This window comes from Mugil cephalus, chromosome 6 (genome assembly GCF_022458985.1).
Source record: "Mugil cephalus isolate CIBA_MC_2020 chromosome 6, CIBA_Mcephalus_1.1, whole genome shotgun sequence".
In the NCBI taxonomy this organism is placed as follows: Eukaryota; Metazoa; Chordata; class Actinopteri; order Mugiliformes; family Mugilidae; genus Mugil; species Mugil cephalus.
In genome coordinates this window covers 23,588,659-23,610,761 of record NC_061775.1, presented here as the reverse complement: position 1 = coordinate 23,610,761, position 22,103 = coordinate 23,588,659, and the positions used below count along the sequence as shown (strand labels likewise).

The following is a 22,103-nucleotide window of genomic DNA, read 5'->3' as shown; positions in this document are numbered from 1 at the left end:
GATAACGTCATGGGTTAGACTAAATTGTGACTGAAATAACGTTACTTTAATCATTATTTGGAGGATTCTTGATATGTGCTAATGCTAATGTCAACACAACGTTAGTTGTGTGTGCTTCAGGGGTGTCCAAGCACAGTGGTTCCACTTACCTCTTCTAATACCTTTGTTGGAGAGGCTCGATAAAGACAGACCAGACTTCGTCCCCTCTGTCTTCTCTTATGGTCAAATCGTCCATCCAGTGAGTGAGAGTGTAGGGGTCGGTGAACATATTCCCATCAGTCAGAGTCACCTTTTTAAAAAAATAACACTCACGGTCTCGGAGTGATTAAGTGAGTTAATTAGTATATTCTCTAAAATATGTGTTTTTTCTCGTTCATTCTTGCCTAAAACAGTCCATTGAAATATGCTAACCGGTGTTTACAAGCTACAGCGTTTGAGATGCTTCGCCTCCAGCTAAGCCCCACCCCTCAAAAACGTCACACTGTTTACAAGCTGTGAAGGGACAATCAGTTATTCGATGTTGCATGTAAACTGGGACAAGGACTGCACTTAGAAAATTTTGAGCATAGCTCGATTAAGCCTTTTGACATTTTATCACAGTCAAACATTTAAAAAAGAGGGGAAAAAATGGGGCTAGACACACCTATGCTAGTTAATGAAGTGGCAAGAAGGTACCTGTCTTTACCTGCAGTTGAACGCTGTGAGTTCACCTTGAGTTTAAAGTATTTCTCGGGAACGTCCACTCTTTTCCTCACCGGTGTAAAAGTGTGGTGATAGGATCTTAACTTAGATTAAAGCCTGCGATAATAAAAATAGACTACTGCAGCAGGGTGGGGTGGGGTGGGGTCAGGTGGTGGTTGTGGAATAAGTTACTCTGTTGAATCTCGCGGTATTTGACAGCTTCCTCCACTGTTTGACACCCCTCGCCCCTCCCCTCCCCTCCCCTCCCCTCCGCACCGCTCCGGGAATGCTGGGTTGTTTACATTACTGGCACACGGGTCAGCGGTGTGGCGATGAAGGAAAGGGGGGTCGGCCTCGTAGTGAAAGAGAAGTCCGTCTGAAAACACGTACACATCCCACGACTGACTCAACAGAAACGTCGCTCTCTGGGGGAGAAAAGAGGGAGAGAAAGAGGGAGAGAGAAAAACTTTTTTTTTTTGAGAGCAAAGTGCCACGCAAGAAGAGAGGCCCGTCGAGTTATTTTTTTATCATTTTTTTTTTTGTTATTGCCTCGACCTTGGAAAGAAAGGGAAAGTCAAAACAAAAGACGACCGCCATAGTCACCAGGAGAAGGTCCCAGGGTGAAGAAGAAGAAGGAACAGCTTAGCAACAGAGTCCCACTTCCTGGTAAGACAACGAGCTTTAACAGCTACGCTCGACTACAGCCTAAACAACCAATTTCCTAAGCCTCTTTATTTCATACAACACTTATAAAAAAAAAAAAAAAAAGCCCACAACACCTCACCGGCTGCGGTGAAAACACAACAAGGTTGATATGAAAACAAAACAAAAAAAAAGTTTATGCGAACTTTGCCAGCTAGCTTAGCCATGTTAGCTTGCTAGCATGCAGCGTCGCTAACTTTATGAATCACCTCTGAATTACACCCTGTCAGTGATTATAGCTGATAATGACACCGTAATTAAAACTACAGCGAGTGAAAGAGGAACTTTCTCACAACTTTATAGCCTCCTCTCCCTCGTGTGCTCCGTAAAATACCAGCGGCTAAAGCTTTTGGTGGAAACTTGACAGCGGCTAACGTGGATGCTACAGTGTGACAGTCACACTGTAGATGGAGAGATAACTATGTGTTGTGATAGATGGGTAGATACGCGCTTTATTTATCCCAAACAAGCAATAAAAACACAATGTACTATATACACAACATTTACAAGAATGATAAAATAAGTGAATAGAATGAAAAAATCAATTAACTGTGAAATTAAATGAAGTCACAACAAACAACCAAACGACCATGTGCACATGTGCATTAAAAAAAAAAAAAGTCAGTGTCATCTGTCGCATACAGATGAGGAGTTGAACGGGCGGATGGCTTGAGGCAGGAAAGATTTCCTGTAGTTCTTTGAATTTTGAGTCTTTTGGAGAAAGTGCTCTGTTGTGTGGCGGAGGACGTGATCAGGTCTCTCCAACTTTGCAGATGCAATGCTGCAGGATTTCTTTGCATAAAAGGCAACTTCCCAGGGCCACTTCTGAAGACTGTCACTGTTATATATAGTAGAATATGTCTGTTTTTATGCTTTCCTTTGGTTTATCTTTGATGTGGAGGCATGTCTCTGTGTATCCTCAGTAGCTTTCTTGTATAGGAGCCGTCCAAGTTGAGAAATCTGTAGTTCAGTGCAACTTTATTGCTTTATTTTGGATGCTTAATAGTCTTAAATCTCTAATGACAAGTCACATCTGTATTTCTTTTTTAAACTAATGTTACTTCTCTTTTTGGTCACATCTGAAAAATCCCCATTTCTTCAGCTGAGGTTTTCTCTGTGTGACGTCAAGCAGTGAAAAAAAAAAGTGAAAACTTTTTAAGATTACTTTATTTTGTATGTGAAATAGTAAATGTTAAGAGAAACCTCCTTTAGAGCTAATGTTTAATAAGATAAGTTAATCTTTCATCTATCCCACAGTGGTAACAAGTGTGTAAATGATAATTGTAAAGTCAAATATTTGAACAAGTAGATGCCTTTCATGTACCTCTGCATTGTATAAGTTGCCATTGTGTTCCTCTATAAAGCGACACTAAATGTGTAGTGGCATGTTCCTAAGCAAAGAGCAGACAAACGTACCACGCTGCACATATTCATACTATATCTGCCTGTCTCTTCCCTTCTTACAACAAACGGAGCAGATACAAGCAGCATTACTTTGGTTTTATCTTTAATAGCTGCAACTTTAAAGTGTGAATAATTAGGGTTATTTGGACAAGTGGTCTGATAAAGACGAGTCAGTCTCTAGGAACATATATATTCAGTATACATATCTATTTTTCTGGACTTTAATAGACCAAAATATGAACTGATTGGCTGGATAATATTTGCCAGATTAATTGTTCATAAAACCAATTAAAACCAGTCAAATATTGCATTATATTTATACTTAAACCACTTCATTTTTGTTTATTAATTTCAATCCAAACATATTTTCCAGTTCATTACATACACTAACGAACACAAATCAGTTCTAATGTGACAAACCTGCACCATATCTGTGCTTCATGAAGGTTTGTTGTATTCAGTATTTGTTTAAAATCACAGCAAGAACTTTTGATTCAACTGTGTTTCATCTTAAAGTTGAATTACAACCTTTTCTAACACTGTTTCAACATAACCACTGTAACAGTCGTGAAGGGAGATTTACTGCCCAATGAACTGGCAAATAAGTGTGTGAGTATTATTAGATTACATCCAAAAAAACACATTTTTGGGATAAAAGTTGAAAACACAAGGCCCACGTCTGTATTTCTTTTTAAACCTTTCGAAATGCGGACAGATCTTAACAACAAACAAATGTTTCTTAGCGTTTTTCGTCAGTTCTGAAAAGACTTAATCACTTCTTCAGCTGTCCAGCTCACACTGTTAAGCACAGAGAGTGTTAAACCCTTAAAGGCAGGATTTATGTAAACGAGGCCCGGTGGTTAAAATCAAGAAGTTGAGGTTTTTTCTCTCTGTGTGACTTGCTGTTTTGAGTCAGAACTGCTATTGCAAAACCTTTACATACCGATTGCATCACTAGCTTTGCTGCAACTTCAGTGGACCATTTTGTAATAATAATAATAATTGTACAAATCCAAAAAAATAAGGAGGAGACGCAACCGAAAGTAGAAAAGACAAATTCCATTCTTGAGATTTAGATTTACAGTGCAGGTGTGTAGACGGTTATTTGTCTCCAGGGGCCTAACGATGATGTGTGGTCACATGTAGGTCGAAATCGCCGTCCCGTGCCATGTTGCTGTCACTGCTCGTCACAGCCAAATATTTCACGTGTCACTCTATCCCGTTTGGCAACGCTACAGAGAGATGATTCAAACTCGAGTTAGTGGGAACTGACGTACCTTGTTGACCCAAATTATTACTCACTTCTGTGTTGCCACATCCCATCACCGTCAGAGACAACGGGCTTAAGTGTGCCAGCGTCGTCAGGTGATTGAGATGAACGCTGTCTGGCTCTGTGAAGTCGACTATCAAGGAATGTGTCATGAACCGGATGATCGCAAAATGACTGTCAAGCGTTTGCGTCCATTTATGCGGCGAGGGTAGTCTGCCGGTTTGTCCCACTTTGAATTTTAGCTGATGAGAGGTGGATTATTTTTGACGTGCTTGCTGGCTGGACTCAATTGTTTAGCATCGCTCTATTGTTCGGATTTAGTAAAGGGCAGCCAAACTAGTTCTGCTTTGTCTGATTGAATGACGACTCCTAAAAATAGAAACTCCAATTCAATGATCATTGGGAGGAATATAATTAAATAAAACCCACAGATAATACCATAACTGAGATAAAGCTGCCCCTATAGAACGATAAATAAGGCTTTGCATTGTCTCCGATGGAGCCTGGGGTCAGCTGCATGTACCTATGACCATACATACAGTAGCTTCTCTGTCTGAGACATTCAGAGCTGAAATGCCATTCATTGGTGTGGAGAAACTCACAGCTGTGATTTAGCGCAGTGGAATTTACCGAATCGCTCGGTCCTGTGAGAGTTTCCTGTTTGAGCCCTGGAGCTGGCCCCTCCGCTGGATTAAAGATCAGATGAGACATTTGTCATCTGACCACTTTTAGCAGTCATCTTGCCTTTGGGTTTTCGCGAAGAACAAAAAAAAAAAATGTTAGCTCTGTTTTTTTTTTGTTTTTTTTCTTTCACAAAGCATATTTGAAGGAAGATGCTTCCTGAGGCCATTTTGAGCTACATTAAACACTGTCTTTTACATGATGTCAAAGACCTTGGCCGAGAAACCACGCCGGCAACAGGAGTAGACCACTGTACAGGCTACTCTGCGATTGTTCATTACATTATGAGATGATAAAAAATAAAAAAAAATAAAACAATTGGAGAATTTAGATTTGAGCCTTTCCTTTCCAGGCTCGGTCTCTGGCTCTGAGAGTGGGCTGTTTAAGCAGCTCTCAAACAGCCAGCCTGTCAATATTTTTTCTCATCCGTCTCCCCTGTATCTTATCAAGGGTCACTGATGTTTCAAGCGCTCAAATATCCTTGGAGGATGCCTCGCAGCTCCTCGCGTCACGTGAGAGTTCTCAATTTCACTGTGGCATTGATGCCTTTTCTCGTCGGGCTCTGCAGTGCTCTGGGGGGAAACCGACTACAAAGACATGCAAACGCAAAAATTACTGACCTAGGACCTCGTTTAAAGTTTGTGAAATGCTTTCAGTGCCCTTGGGTCAGTTTATGCCATGACCACAGAATCCCAGTAGTTTATTTCACAGCAAAGGGGGTTGAGTAAATAAACACTTGTATTTTTCTCTGTATTACAACAGCCTCCGTGTTTCTTTGTGTATGCAACAACTCTATTTAAACGTAATGGAGGTATGGGCCTATTAAGCTAATTGAGTAATTAAAGCAATAACCACATTTTTATGCTTACACTAAAGAGCTTTAAAGCAAAAAAAAAAACAACAACAAACGAAACAAAAAGGATTTGGTGAAGGCAGAGAAATAAATAGCTTCATTACGACTCCCTTTTTCCAGTGCTCATGGGGAAGGTTGAAATAAAACGTTTAATTTACACTGAAACAATGCAATAAATGTACATAGGATGCAAAGCTGTTTTTCATGTATGTGAAAAAAATGTTAACCTTTCACATCAGCGACACATAAAAAGCAATTTGTGGGGGATGTGGTCGTGCATTGTACTGAAAACATCTAACGTATAGTGGTGCAGTAGTGAACTTTGTCACTGAACGCTGTGATCCAAGCAAAACTACACTGGCAAATTGTGAACTGTGCTGGAAAAATGTCTCCAAAGCAAAATGTTCCTTTTATTATTGGTGATCACTCTCCAGTCGTCCCCTCTCCCTCTCTATCTCTTTTGATTATCCACACACGCACACACACACAAAAAAAAAATAAAAAATATGAATCCCTCAGGATACAAAATCACTTTCACAGAATAATTACAAGATGCTATATGCCACTGTAAACACCACATCAGTGACGGTGACAGTGTGCATTTGTCACGAGATGAGACGAACGCAGAAGGAATTTGCACTCGTGAACAGAAAGAGGAGGATTTGTGTGTCTGTGTGCGTGTGTTGCTTTGCTGACTGTGCTATGGGCATTTGTTCCAGCCTCACCACAAATAAGCCTTAATGTTCCACACGGGATTTGCTGCAGAAAAGCGCAAAAATTTGTATGAGAGCATCTTTGTTTTGACAGATTGTCTGTTTTTTTTTTTTTACCCTCCTTGTTTTCAGTGTGAAAACATCAGGACATTTTCTTTTCCCTTTTTGTTTTGTTCTCCCCCTTTTTTCTTTTTTTTTTTTTTTATGTTATTTCCACTGACGTCACAAGTCGATCGGCAGGATGAAGATCAGGGGCAGATTTTTTAAAATTTTCTCTGTATTAGTCATATCCTTTTTCTTACTGTAACCCATTGCACTCTGGCTTCATCAGCTGTTAGGAATCCCTCCGCGAAACCACTGGAAACTGTTTCTTATACGGCTCCTAACGAGCGAACAGTCAAACGGTGCAAAGAAATGGAAAGCAAGTTTTCCGTTAAAGCCGTTCGCGTCTTCGTTTTTTTCTGTCGGCTAGTTTTGATGCACGGAGTGTTAACTTCGAGGTGAAGTCAGATTGTGTATTTTGCACGTGGGAGTTTAAATTGTTTTCATAACGACTCTCTCTCTTTACACAAAAACGCCGTCCAACTTGAATTGCCTTTTCTGGGCGTTGGCCGCGTAACGTTGCAAATGCAAATATCAGAGTGGTCCTGGAATTAATTAATAGCTCCTAAAAAAAAAAAAAAAAAAAAAAGCTTAATTGAGAAAAGCACGTGCTTTCATATTCAGTCTCTTTGTTTCACACTGGCTCATTTGGATGTGGGAGACTTCTCTCTTCCCATCTCCCTCCTCTCCCTCCCCTCTCCCTCCCCCCTCTCCCTCTCTCGGTGTTAGTACCCTGACTCACGGCAGTCCTCCGTGGTCTCCCCCCGCTCTCTCGGTTTGGCCTAAGGCTTTGAGGTTGTGGTCAAGGCCCGGGGGCACGCGCGAGGAAGGGATAGTCATAATGAGAAGCTCCCCTAAACTCCTGCTGCACCGACGTGCCCTCCAGCCCCTCGGTCTCACTCCCTTTTTCAGTTCCGTGTCACCCATCTCTTTCCCCGCTTCGGCTCTTCGCTGCTTCTCATCTTGAACCCTTCCATCTTACCCCCTCCCCTTTTCTTTTTCTTTTTTTCTCCATATGTAGATTTCCCCACTTCTTTTCTACCCTTAGCCTCTCTGACTCTTACTCTATACCCCCCCCTCGTTCTTGCTTCTCGCTCTCCTGGGGGTCTTTTCTACCTGGGGCCTCCCCCTCAGCCTCCTCCTTCCTGCCCGAGCCTGGCCCTCTGTCAGGGAGGCAGGCAGCCCGACTCCCCCAGAGCAGCAGGAAGCTGCAGCAGCGGGGGTTAGGTCTGCATGGCGCTGCCGGCTGACTCCGTCAGAAGTCCTGCCAAGCCAAGGATGAGAAACCTTTGCCAGTGCGGTATTGGGGCACCATATAAAAATATTTTACAGATGTTTGATGGCAGGCATCGGGAGAGAGCGGAGACTCACCCGGGCCTCGAGTAGAGTCGAGGTGTCTTTTAAAGTACAAATGATGTGTGTGTGTTAATGTTTTTCTGCGTGATATTTATGATGAAGAAAAAGCGCTTTAAGTATGAATGGTAGGAATATCAGGAAGTGAGGTTGCGGCAGGAGGGAGGGAAGTAGGCTGGTCTGATTCTGGGTCGACTGCGTGGATAGCGATTGGTTTGGTTTTGAAGGGAAAGACAATCCGGTGCTTCTGCGCTGCGAATGCCTGGCCGGGATCCCGACCTGTTCTTTGGGGTTGGCGGTTTTAACTGTGAATACTTAACATTGCGCCACACTGCGAAGGCTCGGCTGTAAACAGCAGTCAGCAAGCAGCACAGCAGCAAGAGCTCACATGACGCCAGGCCTTGGTTGTGAAGCCCACCTAAAAAAAACAAAAAAAAAAAAAAACACAACACACGGGCAGGAAGCACATCTTGAAGTTCTGATTTCAGAAAAAGGCAGATGGCATGGGCTGGTGGTGTCACACTGTAAAAAAAAATTAAAAAAAAAACCCAAAACACCAGGATCCCCTGATGAAAGCGGCTCCTGCTTGCTTTGAACAGCGAGTCTGTCATGGTTGGTGTCTGCTGTGTGGCTCCAGGTCAAACTGTGATACGCAACTCCTGGAATTTGCGCTTTTTAAGTTTTTCATGTTCAAATCGACTGAGGGAGCAAAACAGAGATGGGAGGGGGGGGGGGGGGGGCAGGAAGTCTCATTAATATTAATATTCTAATGTGTGAAAGAGGCAGGGAAAGACCTCTCTGGTTTAGCTGCTTTCAAGTCCTGTTGGGGAGCTTTTCTCTCTTCTCTCTCTTTTTTCGCTACCTGACGTTTTCATTTTCCGAGTATCTGTTGCGATATAAATAAACCTATACTCGGGTACCCGTGTGGTATTTTTGGGTTAAATATCTAATCAAACGCGAGACTGTGTTGTAGACTTTCCACTGAAAACTGCCTGTTTCTGGTCAGAATGAACATTTGCTGCGCTTATAGCAGCTGAGTTAGTGATGGAAGATGTGCATTGCTTTAAATTGGTAGATTTCTAGGGTAGTTGTTGTCCTTTGCTACTTTACAGTGAATGAAAGGTTTCCCCGTCGTGTCAGTGAGTCTCTTAAGGTTCCAGGACAGATGTGTTGGTGAATCTGCACCCTTTTATTCAGGAGTTGCTGCAGTGCCTTCATCAACCAGCTGTGTTTCTGCTGTTGACGTGGGAGTTCATTCATTTGCCTCCTTTACCAGTAGAGTAGTTTTTAATGCCTCATACAAATCTACTACTACAACTGCACATAGAGGCCCTTTTTTTTTCATTCGGCGAGCTTGTCATGCATCACTGCGATTGGTACAGCTGCTTTGAGCCTAAGAGGGAAATTTGCTTATCGCAACATCCTCCAGTTTAAAGTCCACTACAGTAAACCCTTTTGCACAGCGTCTGTCTCATTTCCAAAATAGCACCGAGACGCCCACACACTCTCTATATCTCTAAATAATGTGTTGTGCTCAACCCACTCGCACATCCAGCTTAAAAATAATCAGAATTGTTTGAAGGCACAGTGTTTTTCGACTCATGCCCCTCTTGGAGAAACGAGTCCGATTCGTCGGGTTTTTTTTTACAGATGTTGGAGGTGAATATAGGGGCAGAGTCCAGCCTCTGTATGAGCGATGGTGGAACAGGTCTGACATCTCTCCTGAACTGAAAAGGGAAATCCCTGCAGGCGCAGAGCAGAGAGGAGGGATGAGGGAGGAGGGCAAGAATGGAGAGAGGTGCGACCCCTTAGGGGTAACGTTATTCTCTGATCCTGGCGCACACGCTGGGACGCTCTGTCGGTGTGTGCCGGGTAACGCACTCATGCAAAGAAGGATGAGCGCCCGAGGAATAAAAAATAAACATTGAACTTTTTTTGCGTGCGTGCATTTGTGCATCCGTATGTGCATGTGCGTGTGCTGCGCTCACATGCGTTCGTGATTTTATGTTTCTATATTTATTTGCGTCCAAATGTGCCTTTTTTTAGGGGTTTTGGCTCGGTCACTTGGCCCATTCACAGCAGTTTAAATTAAGTGAGTGTAACAGAGGAATAAGCCTCGTTTTTCACCCCGTTGTCGTGCACAGAGAATAGATAAAACACACTATATTGCTTTCCAGAGAATATCCATGTGTGATAGAGCAAACATAGCCAACATATTTTATTCTCTCAAGTGCTGATTCCAAAAATGGCCTTTATGTAGTTGCATATTCCTGTTTTATAAGACAGTTTTAATGTTTCAAATCCCAATATTCAGACTTTGGGGGAGAAAATAACAACCTATCCCATCTTCTTCATTTTAGCTTTGCTTTGTGGAGCTTACGGCATTGTGTGTTGCGATCCTACGCCTGAGAGAAACGTGCTACTGGAAACAACTGACACAGCTATTGATGGTTTCATAGTAAGGAGTCATCCTCGTTGGCGGTGTCACAACAACATGGGCGTGTGCAGACAAACACACACGCTCATACGTAGAAACCCGTACTGCGTTTGACCTCCGATTGAGCGGCAGCGCTCTGGATCTGCTTAGGAAATATTGTGTGCGTGTGTGTGTGTGTGTGTGTGTGGCAGCCAACATGGCCCACCACAGAAGCCACAGCAGGGAGAAACCGAACCAGAGCCAGACCCAGGCTTGATTTCTGTGGAGCCACGTTCCCATGGGCCCACTATTAGTACGTAGTCAGTGTCGGCTTCCAGTTTTGCATTAATTTGAAGTGTGCGTCTGCATCTATGTGCATGTGAGCTTATGTGTACTACAGTAACCGCAGTTTGTGTTTTGGGTTTTTCATTCTCTCCTCATCGAGCGCCAGAGTTGAGGTAAGGTTGTTTTGGGGTTCAGGGTCTTGCATGATTCTATTACTAACCGTGGAAGATGTCGAAGAGTTATGGTCCTCATCCCGCTTCCCTCAGAGAGAATAGAAGAAGACTTGGGCCCAGAAAAGCCCCAACACGAGCCCTTAGCCCTCACGTTAGCAGTCGAGTATGTAACGAGACATGCCTGGGAACTGCTCCTCTCACATTACTAATGATTTGGACATCTTGCGCTTGTCATTTCCTCTCAGACAAACTTCTATGCTAACACAGGGGAACCGCTTGGAGCTATCCAAGGAGAAAAGGGGGGGGGGGAACTCGCTTCAAGGGAGTATGAGAGACTGCTGGTTTTTGTGTGAAGGGAAAGTAGACCACATTCACCAGATGTTTTTAAAGGTTGTTTCATAGATGAGAAATTCAAATGACAAGCTTCATCATCTATAAACAGCAGAGGGAGACGGGTCAGCAATTGCTGCTTCGTCATTGCCGCCGTCGAACGCTGTCAGAGACAGAATCCACGCAGGATAGAAAGCAGCGAGTCTGTAGAGTCTTTGTGTTATGAGCAACCAACAAATGACGCTGATTTGTTACAGTCTGTGGTGCCAGCTTGTGTCTTTGCTCTTTTTCCCTTTAGTTTAAAAGGACAAGCGGCCTCCCTCTTGCAAGCTTCATCTTCTAACATTATAGATACGACTGGAGGACAGAGAATTACGGCGTGATTTCATTATCTGGTCACCGCCTGGAAGATGATGCTATAGTCTGTTGACTCCCGTTGGCTTTATTATGAGATTAAGCCTCAGAAAGGCACAGCTGTTCTGATAAAGACCAGACTCTGAGACAGAACACTGCTTTTAAACGTCACTTAGAAAATGCAGCGGAAGCTTGGTCTTTTAATTTGTATTTCCATTTGTCCCCATTTACTTCTTTATTTTATTTATTTATTTTTTTTTATTAAGCCCTCTAGCCCGTCAGACAAAACAGAGCCACGGCCCCGCGGTGCAGGATGTCACATCCAATACGATGGTGCCAGAGGTGATGAAGCTAATTTGGTGGTCAGTCAGTGACATGGCTAACAAACAAAGCCCTTGTTGCTCCTGGAGGGGCTGGACGCTCTGCTCTGCTCTGCTCTGCTCTGCTCTGCTCTGCTGTGCAAACGCTCTCGCTCTGCATTGTGAAAGACCACGAGTCGTTGCCACAGGGCACTAATGCAGCCTAAAGCCGTGGAAGCCTCATCACGCTGTGGTGTGCAACTCTGGGTGTGGATTATTTGGTTCAAAAGCATAAATGAACTCAGCAGCGTGCTCTTAAAAAAAAAAAAAAAAATACATAAAACAATCCGCTTTCATGACCAAATAATCAAATAAACATATGTCGGAGCGTTTTCTTTGCTCCGGTTTTATTTTGTTAATATGTGGTGGCTGATGATAAAATACTCGCCATGTTTCCCAGTGATGCCGGGGCTTGATGTGAATATGTTAGTTCAAAATATTTTAAGTGCTACACCCTCAGAACCGGGTGCCTGGGCAATCAATTGAATAACTGATTAGTTTATTGACTAATAAAAAATTCTAGCCATGACTCCAGCCAAGTTTTTTATTTTATGTCACAGCGCATTGAATATTTGAACATTCAGTTTTTATTAAATATCAACACACACAAAAAAAATGTTGCAACTTGGGTGAGTTACAATTTTTAATGAACCCCTTCACCCATTCGATTCCACTCCACCTTTCAATCAACCAAGTAGCAAAGGATGCACTTATCACTGCGTCATATTCGTCTATATTAGGGTTATTTTTGACTTTGCCTTGTTTACTCTTCCAAATACAAAAATGTCCAGAAAGCTCCAAAGCCAGTGAGTCCTGTAAATTGTCATGAGGGGGGGTCTCCATCATTAGGCTATAATCTTTTGGGCTGCAGTTAAGTGTTTACTAAACCGAATAATTCATTAATTAATCAAGACAGTACCTAATGCATAGGCCCGTTGTAGCCTCGAATACAAGGCGCTGTCTCGTATTAATTTCTCGTAATTGTTTAGATTTCTTATCTTTATGTGGCACCAGAAAAGTTGTAATTACAAACTGTACATCCACAATTAATCTATTCTCGATTTGTTCTAAAATGTTTGCTTATTCAGTGTAAACCGCCCTCAATTAAAAACTCTTGATTTCCTTTCATATATTAAAACGTTCAGAGTTTTTTATTTTAGCTGAGGTGTGATGGTGAGATGCCGTTTTGAATGGCTGTGAATGCAGCGAGGGTGTGCAAAGCCTCAGCCAAAACCCCCGGGGTCCCCTCTCCTGAACGCCTGGGGGGGTTCTCCCCTTCACACAGCCTGCGCCTTGACACACTAAGCTGGTTTCTGAGGGATCACACAGCTGTCTTAAATGCAGCTCTGTTTTTTTTTTTTTTTTGTGTGCATACTTTGCCGACACTATTTTGTCTCTCCTTACACCGTCAGCAATTTGTCAATACACTTTGTTTATCTTCAGTGATTGACAGAATGAATTGAATTCACCCAGGAACGGAGGGCTTCTCTTTTTTAACCGGTACCACCGCTGCCTGTCACTCGTCTTTTATCATTGAAATTGGAGTTTATCTTTTACAAGCTTGAGTGGAATGTTTTTTGTTTTTCAAGTGATTATTAGCATCCTCCTTGGCTGCCGTCTCTGGCTGGTGAAATGAGCACATCAAACGGTCGCTCGGCGCTAACGAAGCCCGCGCTGGCTGGTGGCTGGCTGGCTGGCTGGCTGGCTGGCTCCTGCCTTTTTTTTTTTCTGTGAGGCACCTGCTGAAGTGACAGACCGGGGCAACAAACAAAGGGCCGCCCCGCCACAAGAGAGTAGTCAGCGCCGCCGTGGAGTGCGTGGGACAATGGAGCCGAGCGGCGGTCCAGGGCTTTTAGCCACGTGCCAGCTCGCGTCGGAAAAAAACAACGCGGGGGCAAAAAGAGCGCGGAGGTGGGGAGGACGAGAGCGAGGGGGAGACGGGGAAAGGGGAGGAGAGCGGCTGACACCTGTTTGTGCTTGAGCTCCGCTCTCAATGGCGGAGATTTGCTTTGCTATAGACTCCGGACGAGAACGGAAAAATAAAAACAGAGATATACGAGGGGGATGCAAACGCGCAGGTGTGCACGCGCAGGCGGAGGAAGACAGAAGAGAGTCCAGCGTTAATGGGTTTTCTGGCTCGTGGAAGGTCAGGTGATAGTGCAGATGTGTTTTATAGAGGCTGCGGTATAAGTGAAATGTACACACACACACACACACAGAAACAAGCAGAGCACTGTGCTAGTTAGTTTGGATCGTAGGGGAATAAATCAGTTAAGGCCTCACATGAAGCCCGGGCTATTTGTGCTGTGCTATTTACTTCTGCAGTGGAATAATCATGAGCCTATAAAAATCTGAAAGTGAAAAATGTAAAGGATGGCTATAAATAGTTAGCAAGCAGCATTATGGATCACTGGCCTTGTGGCGTCCCAGCGGGCCGCCTTTGTCTTAATTTCCTTTTTTATCATTTTTTTGCTGTGCTCTCTCCACCGGGGAGAGGGTGAAGGTCGGAAACAACATCACACACATTTTCATTTATACATGTAAGAGCAGCAAACATCGAGGTCATTCATTCTGTGTTTTTTTTTTTTTTTTTGTATTTAATAACCGCCCATAAACTCTTCATCTGAAAAGTTGACCTGGAAATGCACGAGCAGAAGGTTTGAAAGGCTGGAGAAGCCACATTAATCACACACAAAGCCTACGCACACGTACTCGCACTTTGCACGCAGAGACCCGGCCATTACTCCGGCGATGTTCGGCCTGCTCTCGAATCCCGTTTGATGTCCCTGTTTTTTTTTTTTTCTTTTTGGGTCTTCTCTCTGACCATTGAAGAATCTGTAATATTCTCATGCCGAGTTGGTCCCTGATTAACTTTCTGCTTTTGTAGCCACATTTGAGGAAATGGACTGTGTAGTGTGTTTGGCCGGCTTCGCAAAAGCTCCTTTCAAAGGTTCCTCCGTCATCGCGTGTGTTGTGTTTTTTTCTTCTTTTAGATTGAGAGACAATAAAAAAAAATGTCCTCTCTTCATTCTCTATTCCGTCAAGTCTTGGACCGTCTTACTCAAAGGCCTCAAAGACCGGCTCGCATGCTGAGGTGTAATTGGTCTTGTAGCCCTCTCCGTCTCGCTCTCTCTCAGCTCGCGGTCCAATGAACATGAGTGCTTGCACATTTGGGGCTAATGATTTTGAATAGTGATTAAAATGAATTGGAAAGTGTGCTGCTTCTGTAGTGCCCGGACCCCTCCATCATTAGTGGCTCTCTTCCTCTTCTTCTCCCTCTGTACCATCAGTGTTCGTCGAGCAGGGGTTTTTGCGGGGAGAGGCCCGGGGTGGGCTTTCATGAGCGCACACTCAAAGGTTTCTCCATTTCTTGTAATCATGGACACCACTCTCGTAGCACTTTCACTGTCGTCTTCTGGCTCCTCAAAGGTGCCTTTGATTCCCCCAACATCGTACACCCGGGCCAGATAGTGTCACATTATAGTTTCCCCCCCTCTCTTCTTCACTGCCTTTCTTGCCCTTCTCTTTTCTCTCCGTCTGAACCCCAAAGCTCATCAGTTTGTCTTCACATTCATTGTCCCAGCATTGAGAGCTGATGTAGCACTGTTCCCTTTGTGACCGCTTAACTCCAGGACCCTTCCTCTTCACCCCCCCCCATCCCCCAAACTCCCTCCCAGTTTGCCTTGATCCACCTTTTTATAATCATCTCTCTCTCTTTGTTTTTTTTCCCGTTCTCCTGTTTTGAATGAATTATGCAGAAAGGGAGGAAAACGGGATTAAAGAGGCGCTAAAGCCAGTGCCAACTTCTGTGGTAAAGAGCTGCACACTGTCTCTCCCAGGACCATGAACACATCAGGCCTAACAAGCTTCTTTTTTTCTGTCTCCTGACATTTCTTCTCAGTTCTGCATCTGTCCCACTCTGTCCTGCATCACATCACCGCTGGGCCCTACTCTTTTTTTTTTTTTTTTTTTTTTCCTCCTCACACTCTGAATGAATATGTGCTCTTTCATATTAAGGTAGGACACATTCTTGTCCACTGTGTTGCAGAAGCCAAGCCCTTTTTTTTTTCATTTGAAACGAGATTAGTCGTTAACTAATCCAGGAGAATGCAGAGCTATTCTCGTAGTTGTGTTGTCTGATTGTTCTGCCGCATAACTTTTGTAACCTCACATTTGCGTCGATGTTACTTCAACATGTGGCACGTAGGCCAGACCGGGCGACCTCACCCTGTAGCAATGACACTCTGACACAGACAGACACACAAAAACAGTTTAGGAACAACTCAAAAACAGATGAAAAACAGCGCAAGGTGTTGACCTGGCCTCCAAATTCACTTGATCTCAAACTGATTACGTATCTGTGGGATGATCCACAGAGGTCCCTCCACTCAATCCATAGAAACCAAAGACCCCCCACCACTAACAACATTGTGCTACCAGACATCACAGGACAACAAATTGGATAATAGTTAAGCTTTTTTAATCTCGTACGTAGTGTGCGTGCTACTTATGGTGCAGATAAGATGGCGCTATCCCTCAGGTGGTTTTTCTACAGGCTCTGTTTACCTTCTTCTCCTGCGACCAGGTTTCTCGGATGTGTTGTTTCCGGGGTCGTAGCCTGTTTGCACACATGCTTTATCCAGTTAAAGTCTGATTAAGGCGTATACGTGACGGAGTAAAAATCGATTTCCAATGGCATTATCTTGGTGTCTTAGGGCAAAGTTGTCCAGTTAAAGTCAGATTAAGTCAATAATTCGACTTTTTCACGTGCATGTAAATGTACTGATTGATGGGTTCAGTGCAGACAGGGATTAATAAAGTCCCTGTAATCACAGTGTAGTTTACACAACCTAATAGTTCAGTGGTGTTGAAAGGATAATGTGTTTATTGGTCCATATCTATTCTGGATTCAGGATTTACAGCGGCTAAAGTAGGAAAGTGATGGGGAAATCCCTTCGCCCGTGTCGATGTTTGCACATGTGCGCACCAGCGTAGCCGCCTGCTATAGGATGCTTAAATGACTGTCGGATTGTCGGCAGCTGGGAGAAGAAAAAAAAATTTGTCTGTGCAGACCTCCCTCATCTGATCCTATGCCAAGGAAGCTTTCCAAAGACTGAAGCCTCTGTCTTTGCACCGAGGCCCACACAGTGCACAAACACCTAACAGATAAATTGTGTTATCATCTGGAAACTCACAATAAAATACATCTCGGGCATCTGATTAATATTTTCTCGTTGAGCAACAGGAACTTTTGCTTCTTTGCAGTTTATAAAAGAAGATGAATGGTCCTTATTCAAAAAGAAGAAAAAAAAAGAAGTGGTCACATGGTGCTTTATACAGAGATGCTCTGTGTTATTTAAAAAATGCAGAAAAGCTGCTTTAAGGACGAGTTTGACAAGAGGTGCTGTAAGTGAAGATTGTTGATTAGGAAGTAGAAAATGGCAAAATAACAAATCAGGTGGTGCTGGAAGTGTGAGAACAAAGAATAATTCCTGAATTGTCGTGTTAAAATCCTCTTTCTGCCTCGCTCTGTGACGCCGTTCCCTCCTGTAATCATATAATTAACTACGTGTGATTGGTCCTGCTGTGAGAACGTTGAGCTGGAGTCTCACATTAGATGGAGCTCAGTCAGGAAACGGTGTTTGTTTACATCGAGCCGTTGATGGTATGGTATGGAGTTTTTTTATTTTTTCCCCACTCAGTTTGTCAGCAAGATAAATATATATATATTTTTACAAGCTTACTTCCCAGCATACTGTAATTTCTTTTGAGGAATAATATATTCTCCTCTGACAGCCCAACTGGAAATGGAAACGGTGAGAGCGCTCGTGGATAATTTGCCGTATTTTTGCAGTGTTTTTAACTATAATAATTTAATTATGAGACAGGCAGTCTGTCTCTCACTTTTTTTTCCTCCAAATGAACAAAAATATGGGTGTAAACTTGGGAAAAACACCTACCTAAATTAAAATAAATCTTACTTAAGGCACGCTGAAGTTAGCACATTGTGCGTCTGCATATTTTGCATATTGGATTTCTCCGCGACGCAGAAAAGCCGTGTCTGGTCCTGTTGTGCCTTTGCAGCTGCGTCGCCCAAAAAGTCCGAACTAGACTCTGACAGTCATCTATGAATAGTTAAGGGATTTAACTTTTAGCCCTCGCCAACCAGCCAGCTAACATTTCGCACCCACGTGACAGAAATGCAGGCAGACTGTTACATTGAGTTTCCACTGCTGCTCGTTCCCGTCATGTGGTTTTGTTGAGTTCAAAGATGCCTTTCTGTGGAGCAAAAACCTTTCGGGGACGATAAGAGAAGCAGTGGGGAATTTTAAGGAAAGGGATTTAGTAGATTAAAGGTTTATGTGTTTCCGTCCAGTCCTTAGCACAGGGTTCAGATTTATTACTTCCTTGCCTCGTTTACTCTCCTCGATTGAGTTAGCTTCGTTAATTGTGTTGTTTCCCTCCATATGCTAATCTAACATGGCAATCTTAATTGATCTCGTTAACGTGAGACGCAGGAGGCGAGAGAACGTCGGGGAGCTCAGACGCCCCTGGTTATTTTGACACTTGAGACAGCCAGAAACACAAGAGGGTTAGGGAGAGGAGCATGGGTGCCAGCCTCAATCTAACGGAGCACGAGGCTGAGGTGCAAAGAATCACAACGAGGGGCACGGAGGCCGGCTGGGTGGAAAACTGGCAAATCCCCTCCCCCTCCCCCCCCCCCCCCGTGACACCGTAATCCAAATGCCACGAGACACAGTCAGTCAGCATCCAGTCAGCCGGACGGGCCCTGTTTTTTTACCTGGTATTAAAATCCCCGCGCGCACTTGTGTCGTTTCCATATTGTTTTAATGGGGCCCGGAGCCTAATTAAATCAGAAGTGCGATAATAAAAGACTCAAGTGACCAAATATTTAATAATAATAATCACATCAAGCACTTATAGTTTATTACACCATAATTACAGCAGTTGAGCCTGTCACTATTTAAACTTATCTAGAGATCATAACGTGTGTGCTGTTGGGACGCCGCCTGAAATAATAAATTGTGAAGTTCAGATAACCCAGTATGGTGTAAGTGGTGCATGTGGGCAGCCCAACAACAAAAAAAACTGATTTTTCTTTGGTAGGTTTTCTTTACTCAGACTTTTTAATGGCGTCTCTCCAGTTCGCCTTCCTTTGCCTCCTAGCAGTGGGTGCTTTTAAATCCTTATTATTTATAAACTCTTTTTAAATCTGCAATGATTTAGATGTGTTTGAAACGAGCGCTTAATGTAAATTTTCGGCAAAGAATATTCCTAATGTAGTCGATTGGATCCCAGGAGGAACAGTGTTGTGCAAACACTTTCATTATCATCAAAGCTCACAAGAAAACCAGAGAAAGGAAGTCAATCTAAAATAATCAACCGCACTATTAGCAGAGTTTGTATTATATAGTGTTGTATCACAAACTCCCCAAACACACAGAAACATTCGCAGATCTATCTGTCAGTCCATCTCTCGGTTATAAAAGTAGGCGATTAATGACGTCAGCGAGCAGGATACTCTTCAGTGTCATTCTCCTCTGAATTATACCGGGGATTTTTATGAGCCTGGCGAGAATTTTCGGGAACAGAAACAAGACAGAGTTACTAATACACAATTTTACCGGAACACGATATGTGCAGGAAGTCTTCCATCTCTCCAGTGGAAATACATTCAAATGTCCCACTGGAAAGAGTTGTGTCCTTTTTCCTTGTGTGTAACTTTCCATTTCCATTCCTGCTTGCATATATTTAAAAAAAAAAGAGAGAGAGAGAGATTGAAAGAAAGAATATAGATTGAATCTTAACTCCTTGCGCTGCAATATGGATTTGTTGACCAAACATGTTACAGTAGTTGTGTACGTCACTTCTCAGATGTAGACTTGGATAAACTTTATTGATCCAAAATGGAAACTGCACACAAAAAAAAGAAAGATAGAAAATAAAAATAAAACCTACGCAAAACCTACCTAATACAGTACATAGGTAAGATTAACAATAAAAATAATAATACATTTTATTTGTACAGCACTTTTCCAGAACTCAAGACACTTTACAGACAAAAAGAAAGGTGCAATGATGCTCATTAACATGTACAACACAGAGTTATGTGTTACAGATAAGTGAGTTGTTGTACACCTGGACTGAGATTCTATTTTGAGATATTATTTTGGCTCTGTTGATAGTTTCTGCCTGGAAATACTTTCCAGCATTTAGCTACTTTCATTTTGTTCCACAGCGCCCGACGTGTAGATGCTTGTGCGCGACCCGCAGGCACATTTCCTTCATTTTGTGTCTTGAATACATTCAAATATCTCATCTTGTGCAGGCGTTTACCTGTGGACGACGCGTCGTTGCTGTTGCGTTTGCAGTCTGTTCCATGTAATCATGAGTAAAATCGTCATTAATCATTAGACCAGAGATGTTCCTGGGGCATCTGTCGCAAGCTGACATTTTCCCACACACATGAATCGGGTGTAGATTCACGGAATCATAGGCTAATTACATTTTTTCATCATACTTTTTTCCTTTCAAATGCGTGAATTATTAATTCACCTAACCTGTTATAATATACGTAGCGCCGTCTGTTTTAAGTGGGGTGAGAAGTCAAGCAACTGGTAGTGTATCTTGGGCAATTAGCTTCTGACTAGGCCACATGCCAGAACATGCAATTAAATGGTACTGGGATGTGCACCCATCCTCGACTCCGCTCACCCCAGTGTGACTTGTATTATCTGAGAAAACAGAAGATGCAGTGGAATAGCTTTCGCCAGTAACCACAGATTCCCATGAAAAGGTTTCCTGGACGCACGCCAAGGAAGCACAGAGTTGCATTATCTCCGCTTTGTTCAGATTAATTTCGCCGCCTGCTGCAGCTCTGCCGTGCTGCAACTTGAGAGGGGCCCCAACAAAGGGTGTCAGATCCACCGGCGTGACGCAGGTTCCAGTTCTGCTGAAACCGGACGCTGTTGACAGCAACCGTGACATATTAGCCTGCTTCTTAACCACAGAGGACATTTGTTTGTGTATGGGTGGCATTGTGCAATCTAGAGATGTTTTTTTAAAGAAAAAAAAAAAAAAAAAAAGAGTTTAAGGGTTGTGTCTCGTGGTCGTGTCATCTAACGAGAACTTTCATTGTGTTTGTTTCGTTCCCAGAGGTGTGCAGGATCAAGCTCCTAACACCATGGATATGGACACGCAGCCACAGGGGCAGCAGGCGGCCGTGCCCGTGTTTCAGCAGCAGGTAACACACACACACACACACACACACACACACCTGAGCTCAAGGGGTTGTGAAGTACACACAGACATTTTTATTTAGCGAAGATACTGGGGTAGTTGTTGCTTTTTTTTTTTTTTTTTTTAGGCCATGGGACAAATACAAAATCAACTGAAATGTGTAAATCTTACTGCTGGTGGTTTATTACTCTTATGTGTAGAAAATATAACTTATCACGCTAATGCAGTTTGATATGAAGCTTTTTATATATTTACATGTTATACGTCTAACACACTTCCTGGACTGAAGTGGAAAATATAAAGCTGTGAAAAACAAACAAACCGAAACATCTGTGATAGCTAGCTGCTAAATAATTCAGATGAAATAGGTTAAAAAATGTAACTGAACTGTTTAAAATGTGACGTTTTTATGCCTCAACAACTAATTACTGTACTTTGTAAAGTTACTGATCATAGCTACTGTACATGGAGACGATATTTTAAAATACATGTTGCTTGAATTTAATGGAAAGTCGTACTTAAAGTTTTGAGGAAATGTTAGGAAAACTGCAGTGAAATGCAGTGTTTATGTTGACACTACTCTACATTAATGTTATGTTAATACAAGTTGAATTCAGTTTATATATTATATTATTTAAACATCCATGCCTGCCCTCTACATTCAGATCCATACAGCAAAGCTAAATACGTCCTCCTGGTCTTATCCAAACCAAATCTGAAGGATTTTTCCTCAATATTATCCCATCACAGCCGTGCGGTGCTGGTTTTCCATCGTTGCCATTTAGTTTTATGCCTTCCTTTGCCCGGCTTTTGGCAAATGTTCGGCGTTTGTAGCAACGTTTTTAAGCTGGCAAACATTGATGTTGAGCTTTGTGTCCATATGGTGCACGGTTCACACCTGCCTCCTCGCGTAGTGAGTTATTAAATTTCGGATCGCGGTGATATAGGTATTGACAATGATGCCTTCATCCGTGCGCTAGAAGCATGTCATTCCTCCGTCTTGACATTTTGTATTGTAAATATTCCACGTTACCCCCCCTTTTTTTTTTTTTTTCTTTTCTTTTCTTGGCGTCAATCAGCAGCATGTGCCTTTCAAATCCAACCATCCTTCAGACCGGGCGAAGCTTGTGTGTGTGAGACAGACAGCAGTGGATGAATGTTGAGTT

The 22,103-nt window shown here is 42.9% G+C and overlaps 1 protein-coding gene across 1 annotated transcript in view; it reads left to right on the top strand.

Annotated features, from left to right (window-relative positions):
* Positions 1–961: 961 nt before the first annotated feature.
* Positions 962–22,103, top strand: part of nek7 (NIMA-related kinase 7) — a 64,862-nt gene continuing 43,720 nt past the window's right edge. The window contains exons 1-2 of the mRNA XM_047586663.1: positions 962–1,347; positions 20,854–20,941. Of these exons, the coding sequence (XP_047442619.1) occupies positions 20,882–20,941 (60 nt within the window). The 5' untranslated portion in view covers positions 962–1,347; positions 20,854–20,881. The remainder of the gene's footprint in view (positions 1,348–20,853; positions 20,942–22,103) is intronic.